The sequence below is a fragment of the Ipomoea nil genome, unplaced genomic scaffold, assembly GCF_001879475.1.
Source record: "Ipomoea nil cultivar Tokyo-kokei standard unplaced genomic scaffold, Asagao_1.1 scaffold0188, whole genome shotgun sequence".
NCBI lineage: Eukaryota > Viridiplantae > Streptophyta > Magnoliopsida > Solanales > Convolvulaceae > Ipomoea > Ipomoea nil.
This window is the reverse complement of record NW_017616616.1, coordinates 2406749-2420769: the sequence shown is the minus strand read 5'-3', so window position 1 is coordinate 2420769 and position 14021 is coordinate 2406749. Positions and strand designations below refer to the sequence as shown.

The following is a 14021-nucleotide window of genomic DNA, read 5'->3' as shown; positions in this document are numbered from 1 at the left end:
AAGACCTACGATAGATGTTTTGGGCACCTTTGTGTTTCCCATTTCCCACATATTATTAGCTCCTAATAAATGTAATTACCCACTAATCAAATGACACAAAACCGGAAAAAAATGTGGGGGTGTTGGGAGATGACGGTGTCAGTTTTGTTTTTCGTTTTTAACATTTCGGGGAGGTTAAGGATATAGTTCGTTAGCAATATTCCTCTTAATCACTTCTTTCTTCTGAACAAATCTTATCCAAACTGGTCCCAGCTCTGTTCCTTCCAAACAATCAATCCCTAATTCATACAGATAATCAAGGTTTAATCATGGCATCTTTTCACTAATTTTACGGCTAAAAGCCGAAAGCCACTCCTTAATTATTGTTATTAGAGTTAATTTCAAATGTCTTTTTCTTTTTATTTCTTGCATGTCTAACTCAAAATGTTTGAACATTTTTATTGTTTTAGGGTTATGTATTAATATTTAATAGTGGGTGTCTTGTTACCAAATAAATACCTTAAAAGAGCACATATTAAAGTTGTACTTTCTATATCCACAAATAACCATTATATATAAAAAAAATGAATTTAGAATAATATATTTAATCAAATAATTAAATTTACTCTTATAAATTTGAATATTTTTTTAATTTAGCGGTTTAGGATAGTTGGTGAATGAACTGTTGATAACTTGATATAACTGAAAAGTGGAAGATCGACTTGTGTATGTGTGCGTCATGCATGTCTTAGTCTATTAGAGTCTCATATTTGTCTCACATTGATGGATATAAGGTTCGAGAATTTTTAACTTGATCTTTATATGTTTAATATTCTTTGAATTAAGTGGATTATGACCACTCTAGATTCCTCAATACATGTAAAAGAAAGAAAGAAAAAGTCAAACATTGTATATTTTTATACTAAAACTATTATATTGCATAGAGATAATGCTCAAATAGGTTATCGGACTACGTACCAAAGTTCAATAATTGAGTCATCTATGATCTAACAAACAAATGCAATTAGATCAAAGAGAAAGGGGGGTTGTTTTTTTTTTTTTTTTTTTTTTTTTTTTTTTAATTAAAGTATTTAAATAAATTTAAAAAATAAATTTTAAATGGGGTAATTGTCATATTAGCTAAGACTCAGAAAAATATGTCAATTTGATTTAATTACATGAGTTTCGATTGTATAAAATACAATTGCAGTTGTTTTGAATGAATGGTTTAATTGTAATTTATTTTTATAGTTCGATGTCTTATTTGATCCTTATTCCTATTGCATATTGTTGATCTAAGATATTTTATTGGTAGGGAAATAATAATAAGCAAGTGATAATATAATAGGGTAGTGATAGAGCGCAATCACCGTTAGATATGATGACCAATTGACCACAATGATGAATTAAAATAATCAAAGAGCTGAGAATTATTGTGGCCATCTGATTCAATAATGGATAAATGGAAAAGGGATCCGACAAGGCACCCACTTGTGAAAACGTAAGACCCAAGAATCTTTCATGCTCTTCTCTCGCTATGTTCCTTTCAATGTTAAAAGTGCTTGCTTCGTGGTAACATGCAAACCTTGGTTTAGTCCTTTCAATTTAATTATGCTTACAAATCAACACCGGTATTCATAATATGATATAGAATCACATATAGATATGGTAATAAGGTGGGTGGAGCTGGGTGGAGAGTATATATACTCCTTATTTTTGTTCTTAAGACCCTGTCTCGTTAGGAAATAGAAAATTCTCGCGAGAAATTTGTAAGGACGGAAAATTTCGACATCAATAAACCTTATAGTTAAACTAGTAGTTTAGTAGACTTTTTGATAGTTAAGTAAAAATAAAATAAAATTAAGGTCCTGTTTAGTAACATAGTTAGTTTATTGGCCAATTTTGACTTGTCTGGCCACTATTATTAGTTGTTTGACTTGGTTAATAAGCCAATATGAGTGTTGGATTAAATAGTTTTTTTGTAACAGCTTATTGCTTCAAAACGTTAATAAAAGCAGTTTTTTCGATAAGCTTTTTGAGAAAGTCATTTTGCATGTAATCAGCTATTAGTTAATTTACCAAACATCTTTCTACAATCAGCTAATGCTATCAACTAGTCAAACCCACTAATCCAATCAACTAACAGTATTTACCAAATACTACTAACATGGCGTTTGGTTGAAGGGATTTTAAATTCCCTTCCCACTTAATTCCCACCTAATTCCAAAAGCCATTAAATTCCGTAGTTTGGTTGGAGGGAATTGCAATTCCATGGAATTGCAATTCCCTCATTTTCATGGAATTAAAATCCCATGTCCCCCCTAGTATTTTAATTCATGAGGAAAAAAGATAGTGATGAGTCAAAATTATCCATTCTTTTTTTAACTTAAAATTAATGTCTAACAACAATAATGGACATTTTTGACTTTATACTACTTATTCCCTTTCAATTCCCATGTATACCAAACATTGGAATTGAAATTCCCAGTAATTCTATTTCTGTCAACCAAACACTGGAATTTAAATTCCCACTTTATTCCCAGTAATTCAACTCCCATGGAATTACAATTCCTTTCCCACATAATTCCCCCATCCAACCAAATGCCCTGTAAATGTTTTATTTAAATGTTAATCTAATATCAAGTCTTTAATTCTTCATAACTTCATAATGTATTGGGGAAGGGGTATATCCCTAACCGTATATAAAATGTATTGGGGAAGGGGTATATCCCTAATCGTATATTTATAGTGGGAGGCAAATCTTGTCAAGTAAGTTGAGTAATTATCTTCTATGGGAACCATTTATTGACTTTCTCAATATGAATCGGTTACTTATGGAGAACCTACACTAATGCCAGCTAAAGTCACAAGGCCGACACATAACACATTTAAATAGCTGCTTCAATTCAATTCCAGGGTAGGAGTGATAAGGAAAGATACCCATAAGTTTAGGGTTCAATTCAATCTTATAAAAATGAAAATCAACTTTTATAATAAATTATAAATTATTATAAAAGTTCATATTAAATTAATTAAGTGTAAGAAGATATAAATGAAGGAATGGACCACACAAAATCATAAAGACTTTTCATTACTATTCAAAATAAATGTTTCGGTGATTAATGCAACTACCATCACCAAAACTTCTAAGTTAATTAATGCATTAATTATCCTTGTATTTTCAACCATGTCTCTTTTTTACGTTAAAACATTTTACAATATCCTATATGATCACTACTTGGTTTGTCGTCAGAAAGTATTACAAAAAACAGTGGTGGAGCATGATTATCGAATATATAAATGTCATAATTTATGAGTTATATTTTTGTCAATATTATTCTCTCGAAAAAGTCCTTTGCATGGGATATATATTTTTATAATTTACATTTTTTGTGTGATTTGAGTTATTACACTTGAGTTGGGTTTAGTCAATGTATATCCTCATGTACAAATTGTAGGTTTCCCTCGTCATCCAAAAAATATTTAAAAAGCATGCACACAATTTTATAACTTTAATTTCTCTCAATTAGATGGATTGTAAAATTTAAAAGGAGAAAGAAATTAAAATGAGAGGAAAATATTGATATTTATGTGCCTATTAAATGGGATCTTTAATTAAAATTTGACTTTGTTGCGTAAGAAGAGTTGGCAAATTAAAACTTCTATACTAATTGCTAATTGTCAAAAATAATAGACTTTATTTATTTATTTTTTTTATTCTACATACAACATTTGGTATCATCATCATTATTGTGAGACTGATTCAGATTCGACTTAGGCGTCGCATCCACAATGTTTAGGACCGACACAACTAACTGCCACGAACAATTGGGTTTTTTTGAGTTGACATATTTTTGGATTGCAACAATTAACAACATTAGAAAAGCAAAATAATACTCCGTAAAACTAGAAAGAAAAAAAAAAGTGTGGATGTTTGTACATACCCATATATATTGCTGTTGAAACAGTGCATGAGAAAGCAACCCTAATGTCAAAAAAAGGTGACACAACCAAATTATAGAGACAACTAACAATAACAACAAGGAGAAACACACAAGAAAAGATATATTGTTTTTGGTCCAAAATTTCAACCACAATCATTGTGGAGCTGAGGAGCAATATAATGAAGCAATGAAGGGGTTGGATGACATGATAACCAGACTAGAAACAACCATTCATAAGATGAAGAGAAGGAAAAAGATTCACATCTTAGCTACTAGCTACAATATGGGAAGCCTCCAAGCACATAAGGTTTCAGCCATGCCCCCCTCCCCCACTAGTGGAGGCCAAGAAAGATATACATTTTTGTGCCCATCTTGGGTGTGGTGACTTGATGCCTAGTTTTTTCATTGTTGCTCACAATGGAAGAAGGTAGCATGGCATGTTGTGACTTGGCCTGCTTTCAAGTGGAACCATTTAGATTATGCATGCTATGCTTTTTTTTTTTTTTTTTTTTTTTTTTATAGGTTTCAAGTGTCGTCTGTGATAATTGAGCCGTTTACTTATTATGTCATTCGGTTATAAAGGCATCTCTATTAAGGAATTTTCAAGTTTTAAAGAAAAACAAACTTCAATGGAGGAGAAAGGGAATGAGACAATAAAAAAAAAAAAAATTAAAACTGTTAAATGCGTTTTCTTTTCGGGTTTCAAAAATTATTAAAAAATAAACTAGAGGGCAATGAGGGAATTAAGATTTTATTGTTATTTCTTTCTCCTGTTTGGCACCTTTATCTTGACAAAAGATACATATTTTGCATTCATCCACTAAGAGCATCCCCAAATAGTGTTGGGTGGGGGGAATAAAAATAAATAAAAGAAAAGAAAATAAAACTAATTTCCGTTCATGTAACTAGCTTGTGTGTTCTCGAGTGTTCAAGAAATAAAATGTATACATCTATTATGTACGGAGTATTAGTCATAGCAAACTATATATTTAGTGGGAATTTCAATTGTGCACGTATAGCCCGAGCCCTTGATTGCCAAATAACCAAAAAAGTGGAAGAGGGACCAACAATAATGGGAATAGCAAATTATACCCAAAAAAATCAAATTTAATTTTTTAAATTAATGTTTTTATCCCTACATGTACTTAATATTTCTTTCATGACGTACAAGTTTATAAAACAAAAACTTTTTGAATTTTCATTATTTAGTCATACACTGATCACCCATCATAAGTTAAGCAAAGTTACTCAATAATTAATTACAAATAATATCAGTTTTGTGTGATAATATAAAGCTAGATCAACTAGTCAATTAATATAATCCAATTGAGTTTCAGTCAAAGCCTTTAGGTATTGCTACATAATACATATTATGAAGATATTGTGTGACGAGCTTGACCGAGAAGGTGTTGACAATAATAAACCTTGTCACCTTTCAAGTACGATAATCATGTTCCACTCACTTGACCGTTCTCTCAGGCACAAATAGGAAATTGTGGTTTAAATTAAAGAGTTATTGAACAAAATCACCAAAGTGAACGTTGTATGTAGTTGTACCCAAAAAAGCAAACCTTGTACATTCAAATTAAAGGGGTAAAATAGTATTACGAATATTGTTAAAGAAGACTAACCAATGATGAATAAAGTGAGAAGTGGAAGTTGAGAGCAGATGCGACTATCTTTATGTTATGTGCGCTAAGAAAGCTAGGGAGAATGATAGGAGGGAATTGAAAATTGATGTTATTCAAATTGTGAAGTTGGGGCTTACATCTTGGAATCTTGATTTTTTTATTGCTTTTTTTTTTTTTTTTCATGTTTAATCTGCACTTTAGTGTCAATGATTTCTTGGTAATGAGCTTTCAAATAATTTGCTAAAAAAGCTATGAATGAGATTTTCATTTGAATTATATTTGAGAGTATCATGTCTAAATGATTTATATTTATATAAAAATATGTATATCATCAACGAGTCTATTCAAAATAAAAGACAACAAAGCTTATGTGAACTTTTGGTTCGAAAAATGTGATTTGCGAGTTATTACACATAAGTATAATTTATCTAGCGTCGTGAACGTAGGAAATACGGATATGTAGGAAATACGAATAGTTTCTTTGCCGAACTGTGGGGCCTAAGTAAGAGTTTACGACTCGACAAAGAAAGGGATTTTCATAAACTTTGCATTGAACTAGATTTTGAAATTGTTGTTGAGGCAACGAATGAGAACTCTCAAGAGGGGAAACTCTTTCCTCTCTAATCATGGACTGCAAATTCCTTGCTAAAAGCTATGATTGTGTGGTGTTCACTCACGTCATGAGGGAAGGGAACAAATGTGTGAATTATCTAGCCAATCTTGGGCAAACAGTCACTTGGGGGCTAAGATTTTGGAGGATCCACCTGACGGGCTGAATGAGCTTCTTCAAGCTGATGCGGGAGGAGCAAGATTTATAAGGATTAGATAGTCGCCGCCGGGTCAGTGTGTTTCTATCTTTAAAAAAAAAAAAAAAAAACCTAATGCACACTATCGAATAGTGACGGTGGGTTTTCATCGTTAAAAAACAAAAATAAAATAAAATAACCCAATACAATTACAGATAGCCCAATTGATTCCTTAATAGTTAAATTACAGGTAAGGACACATGATCGAGTCTGGACATTCGGAATGTGAAAGTTTCAATCTCTTATAGGGATGGCTACATGTAGATACCAAAAAATGGCCCTTCCGCCTAAGACCTAACAGGCTATGACCGCTGAGGCAATATATAGTATATATATAGTTTATTTGATATTATCAGCATCGGTATGAATTGGCACCATCCAAAAATTCATATATGTGAGGTGTAGTCGTGTAGACCATAGTGTATTTACTCATACAGCTTCTTGGTAGTAGCAGAATATGTGATGTCAAAGTCTCATTTATTGCAATCCCTGACTCCCTCAACGCCAATTTAAAGCTCTTACCAGTGCGCAACAGTTCTAACACAATCTTTTCTTTTGAACCCAACTGGAATACATTGATGAGGGTATTTTAGGTATAGTTAAAATGCATACAACAATTTTCAGTTTTCTTAATCTTAATTAATAACAATAATAAAGGGAGGAAATATATTACGGAGTAATTTATATATATTTTTGTAAAAATATGGACTGCTACGGAGTATAAAGCAAGCAAGGGTAAAAAAGACATTTTGACGTATTATTACAGTTGAGTTCTGGTCTGGTGTCGCAATTGTCGAAGTGGTCAAATGTCAGCGCTGCACTGTAATCAATGGTTGTAGTTGAACCTTCCGAAATCGGCAAGTTTTCTCGATCTGTTCTTGCAGAACGACGTCGCACTGGATATATGAGACTTTGACGGAGTTCTGAGCTCGCCGGAGTACGCCATGTCCGGCGGCATTCCCTTTTGGTTCCAGTGCTGGTTAGGGCTGGCTCGCACCAACGGACTCAAGCAAAACGTCATCCCTGAGACGTTCCGGCCGCGGCTAGATCTCCCGTTTCCTCTCCGGGATGAGGGAGCGGCCGGAGTCCGCCTCGGCGTCTGTTTCCACCCCTGTGAGGACTCCGAGGAGTAGCCGCTGGATCCGCCGCGGCAATGCTGGTCTTCCTCGTCGTCGGAGCACCTCGCCGGCGACATTCCTCGATCGCGATTCTGACAGTTTATCCGCCGACCTCCGATCGTCTCCTCATCCAGCGAAAACGTCCGGTTTTGCTTCTTCCGACGACCCGAGAAAATCGTTGAGAACCACGACTGGTTTGACGACGACGACGACGTCGTATCGGCACGCGGGCCTTCCGAATTCGAAATCCTGGGATCCGAACACGAATCCGGCTTCAGAGATTTAGATCTAAACAGATTGTAAAACAACGAGAAGCTGTAATTCTTCTTCTTCTTACTGTACTCTCCCCCGGCAATGATCGTCCCGTTGGGCCCCACTTGCGGAGTACTATAAAATCTCTGATCAGCCAAACTATGGCGGCTGGTCTGGTGGTGCTGATTCCAGGCGGAGATATCCGACTTCCGGCGAGAAATATACGGCGAAACGGAGCGCGGAAACACCAGAACCGGCGGATTGGTGTCGGATTTCCGCCCCTCTTCCTGGAGCGTTCGCTGCTGAATACGCGCCTCGGCTTGCGCCTGCGCCTGAGTCAGTATCACCGCGAACAGCTTCTCCCGGAGACAAGACGCGCAAACGCCGACGCCGCTGCTCAAGTCGGACAAGTGTTTCTTACACCTCATCTAAATTCGTCTCCTATACAAACGCATACACCTCTGTCTATATATAATTACACACAGTCACAACCCTATATACATACACAGATGAATCAATGTACGACGGCGCGTTCCGGAGAGTGCAATTCCGGCATGTCCGGAGCGTGTGGCGTCTGAGTGCGCAGTGAAAATGAAGGCCGGGGAAACCGAATGCGTGGATTTGTCTGCTTCCTTTCTAGAGAGAGAAACAACTGAAACAAAAGAAGTTTTAGAGAGAGAGGGGGGAGAGAGAGAAAGAGAAGAGAGCAGACAAGGTGCGAAGTGGGTGCGTGAGTCTTTTATGTTAGAGAGAATTTGTATAGAGGATTATTAATTAATTAATTTTTGTTTTTTTATTATTTATTTTTATTGTTTTTTCCAAAAGTTTTGCGAGGCGGAGAGAGTGGCGACACGAAGGCTTGTGAGTTGTGACGTGGAAGCGAACACCTGTACAGGTTTTTAATTGTTTTTATTTCCATTTTTAAATAATTTTTATTGCCCTTTTTTAAAAAAAAAATTACGGAGTATGTTTTATTTTAAGCGGAAACTTTTAAGTGGAAGACTAACAGCTAGTTAGAATTACCTTTTTTAAATGTTGTTTTTGCTTACTTTTTTTAAAAACTTTTGTTTTTTTGAAAATTTGAAAAACCAATGGCACCACAGTTGTCTTATTTTTAATTTATTTAAAAATAATATAACAAATATTGTATAATTAGTTTAATATGCTCAAATTTAAACTAGAAGAGAAAAATATTTACTTCTGAATTTGACTATTGACGCACAAGCAGCACAATTGAGGAAGTGATGGTCGACGTTAAATTTTCTTATGTGTTTTTTTTTTTTTTTTTTACAATTGGCCTTATTTGACCCACTACACACGAAGTCGAAGAGAATCTACATCGGTTTAAATTTTTGCGTGGATTTTTTACCTTTTTGCATAGTCAAGTGGAGAAGAGGAAAAATAAAATTATTACAAAAAAAAAGAAAAAAAAAAAAAAAAGGCAAGTGGTTGCTAGCGGGCACGTGTGTTGCAGCTTACGCGTTTTTTTTTTCTCCCCTAAAAAATTAGCCAGAAAAACTTAGGATGTCTCTCTCGTCCACCTCACCATAATAACCTCGCAAAAAGGTCATGAAAAATTTGAAATTTTCCTCAACGAAAATGCTTTGAGATATAATTACTTTAGAGATTTAGTATAAAAATTTAACTGCAATAACACTGTTTTATCAATAAAGGACACCAAAAAAAAAAAAAATGAAATCAAATTTATAAATTTTCTTTAAAAAGGACATTAGACATTTTTTTTTTTCACTTGATTAAAACGTAGAGGAGGGGAAATTTGGTGAGAATATAAAGTATGGTTGTTTGATCTGTTTTGTCGTGTATTTGTTTTCACGATTTTGTGTCTGTCGGGCTTTAGTTTATCGTGCTTTTAACATTTATGTGCATAGCTAATCCTATGACTTTGTGTATTTGTCTTGTAAGCTTAACTTAAGGTGCATGTCATCATTGGGGCCTCCATCTGAGATAGGACCCCCTAAAATATATATATTCACTCAATGTATGTTTTTAATATTTTGATCATCCAAGTTTTCAGATTTCACTGGTAAATTGAACAAATTTAATTATGAGATTTAACACTAAATTGTACACCAATAATGAAATGATTCAATTGGCCAAAATATTAAAAATATAAAGTGGAATGAGAAAGTGACACTTTTTGTCATTGAATTATAGAGAAATAATACATTTTAATTATATAATCACCCATTTTCGTCCATACGTTGTCTACAAAGTTGTCTCTATAGGATTGTCTTTTAAATTTTTGTGACCCAGATCTTGTAAATAAATGAGATGCTATCAAAAATATAATCATACTCAATTAATTAGGAGAGAGAAGTGAAAATTGAATTGGAGAAAGTTGTAAAATTAATGGAGGAAGGAAGAATCTTGCCCTCTTCAATGGTGGTGCGTGATTTGAAAAAGAAAAAAAAAAAGAAAAAACAAATGAGTTTTAGGCAATATAGAAAAAGGCATGAATGAATGTGAGCTTAATTGCAGATTTTTTTAAAAAAATATATATATATTTCTTAAGCAACTATGTCAATTTTTGGGCCCTCTAAAATTGAGTCCCTGTGTTCTTTGGCATTATGCACGAGCCAAAAATCGACTTTGAGTCTTCCTAATATTGTTTACCTCTCTTATGTGACTTGTAGGCTATTATACATAAGTATAATTTACTTAATGCATACCCTCATATAGCGACATTATTTGGTTAAAATTTGTAGTAATATTCATTTTTTTTCAAAATCTATTGTTGCAAACACTTGGATTCAATCTTGTTAAATAATTTTACGGAATAATAATAATAATAATAATAATAATAATAATAATAATAATAATTGTATATAAAATTTATACTTGTTGACTGAAATATCGAATTAAACATATTATGTATTTTTATTGAATAAGTCATGTATGAATTATGATATAAATCATATATTATATTCATACCATCAAATTAACTTAATCCATTTATATTCATAAATTACAATACTACACCAAATTAGGAAACTTCTTTAGAAATATCAGTGCAGTGTGAATATAAAATCATCTTAATTTGACCCCAACAGAATAAAATATTGAAATGACTTGTCACGTTGTAGTATGCAATCTTCATACAATGATCCCAAATTTCAACCATATGAAAGAAAATAATATGAGTTTCCTCTTCTTTTTTTTTTTCTTTTTTCTTTTTCCACGTACTACACTCGTATTTGCATTTCGTTAAATAAAACTGAGTTAATCAAATTTTTGTATGATTCCATTAAAAAAAAAAAAACATTCTTGGCTTGATTTTTTAAATGGGTGGAATTTAGGGTGTGTTTGGTTCATGGGTTTATCTATCAAGAATGAGAATCAAAGTCATTGTAATTGTTTGGTTGACAGGGTTCTAGAACACTATTATGCTATTCTCTAATAAAATAAGGGTTTCATTTCATTATTCACCTCTTAATTAGTAATTTGATTTTTAAGTTTAGATTTGTGTTTTTGATTTTTTTTGTTCATATTGATGCTTTGAATGTGTTTATATTCAAATAAATTGTCTTGATTTTTTGTTCTTGTATTTTTAAAACATTTATTTTTTTATTATAATATTATCATACATAACCAAACAACAGTATTAATTGGTAATCATTCAAATTCTACCCTAGCTACTACCAAACATGCAAAATACTTTCACCAAAATCTATTATCATTACCAAGTATTTGATTCCAATTCTGGTTCTGATTTTGATTCCTATGTGTGAACCAAACACACCCTTATTTCGTTTGAGCAAACAACTTTTGTGGAATTAGTACGAATTATTACGAGCTATTGACCTTTTCGGCTTGAACGAGTCAACTATGAAAAATTTAAATTGATTTATTTCTTTGTAATCACTTGTGAGTTGTGAGCTTTACATAAAACACACATTCAGGTAGCGACTACGCATGTTGTTTGAGAAATTTAATGTCACTTTCTAGTGCTTCCAGAAGATTCAGAAATGTCGCTAACAACACTACTTTTCTGGCTTTCACCAAGTTCCCTCAACCATACAAACTGGGCATGTCTTCAACTAACATGCAACTGTCATTAAATTTTATGTACTACGGGTACTACATACCTATCTAGCTTATTTTATTTATTTATTATATTTATTCATTCAATTATTGTAATCTTAATCTTAATATATGTAAAATAGTAAGGTTTTGATTGACAATTTTTTTTTCTTAGATTTAAGTTTTGGTTCATGAAATTCTTTTTTCTCTAAAAAAAAAAAAATGTTTTTCTTAGTTATGAGTAAAAAGTTTTCTAATGAAAGGGAGTAATATTTTGTTTTTTTTTTTTTTGTCTTCATGGAACTTGAGAATTGAAAATGAGTTAACATAACTATTTTGTCCTTGTGATTCATTCTTATTTTTATTTTCATCATTACTGTTGTGTAGGGGGTATATAAGTCTTTATATTCATTATTCCCTACAATTTTAAATCATATCAAACCAAACAATGAAATCAATGTTTACAATGATTTATTTTTAACTAACCAAACAATAGAATAATTGTTCATAGTAATTGATCAATTGATTTTATATGAAATTTCAATTCTATTTTCCAACAGATATTTTCGTGGACCAAACGGGCCTGAAAGGTCATGTGCAATGAGCTCATCTATCACTTGTTCACTCATTTCAGAGTTATCCTTACTTTTTGACTTTAAAATATGTACGAGTGGTACAATGTCGATTGACTCCATAACCTTTTCCTAATTTTAATTACTCCATAATTGAATTATTGTCAAACTTTTGTTTTTTTTTAAATACAAATTACATGCATTCAAAAAAAAAATACAAATTACATTTTTTACTCTTTAATAATAATAATAATAATAATAATAATAATAATAATAATAATTATTATTATTATTATTATTATTATTATTATTATTATTATTATTATTATAGAAATTAGTTTATGCGATCCGAATTTGAAATCTTATTTAATATACAAATTTATTGGTGATAAATTAAATCCCTAAATGCATTATTGCACAAACATCATAGTCACACTAATCAATTCTCACTTTGCATCTCTTTGCCCTGCGAACGAGGGCAATCCATCCTTCTTTTCATTTGAAGAATATCAAATAATCCCCGTATAAAAGTACTAAGTTTATATGAAAAGTAAACATCTAGAATAACTAATTTCACATGAAATCTATATATTTACAAATTGTAATTTAACTTTTGGTTTATGATTATAAATTTTGAGTGACGAACTCGCTTTTCAAAATTTAATTTGAACGATGTTTATATTATTGGATTTTCTATAAATTATAATAGAGTTAATACCCAAAATCGTGCTCGACTATAGTGGTTTTTCTCAATTTCGTCCTAAACGACTTTGGTGACCTAATATCATCCCAGACTTTTGTGTTTTGCTCAATTTAGTCCTCCATTTGTTATTCCGTCAAATTGGTGTTAAATTAAGGGACAATTCAGTAATGTCAATATTGATGTATCTTAATTTCAACTTGTGAAGTGCGAAATTCATCTTTCTTGTACGAATTACACCCAGAATTACTCCCGCAAATCAAATTTTATATTCGCAGTTTTAGGAGTAATTATTCTGGGAGTAATTCTTAAAAAAAAAAAAAAGATTTTGCAGTTCACATGTCTATGAGTAAAAAGATACCAATATTAAAATTACTGAATTGTCTATTTATTTAACACCAAATGGACAGAATAACAAATGAGGAACTAAATTGAGCAAAAATACAAAAATCTGGGACTAAATTAAGCGAAACACAAAATTCTAGGATGATATTAGGTCACCAAAGTCGTTTATGACGAAATTGAGAAAAACCACTATAGTCAAAGACGATTTTGGGTATTAACTCAATTATAATAGGAAATTGAAATGTGAATGATAAAGTTAGATTTTCTAACTTACCCAAAAGGCTGAATCCCCAACTTTAAAGACTCCACACTCCGACCCGACATAACATGTAGGATGATGTAAATCACGGTGACTCAATGGGTTTAGATTTTCTAACTGAAAGATACGTTTGGAAGCTAATTCAAAATATGAAGATCGCACATCAATAACACAAAAAATGAAAGAGAATATTATTGTTATGAGAATACGAGATATATATTATTGTAAGCCAAATTTCTTATTTATATTTATAATAATTAATAGGACCATATGAATGTATCATTCGTATTCTCGTTCTAAATAGGGTCCTAAATAGGTAACATAGTTAGCTTATTAGTCAATTTTAATTTATTTAATTACTATTAATTATTTAA

At 32.0% G+C, this 14021-nt stretch overlaps 1 protein-coding gene across 1 annotated transcript; it reads right to left on the bottom strand.

The window, feature by feature from the left end:
* Positions 1-7186: 7186 nt before the first annotated feature.
* Positions 7187-8158, bottom strand: LOC109186495. The gene has a single exon (XM_019336501.1). It carries the CDS (start codon positions 8156-8158, stop codon positions 7187-7189), a length of 972 nt encoding a protein of 323 aa, XP_019192046.1.
* Between the last annotated feature and the right edge of the window lie 5863 nt (positions 8159-14021).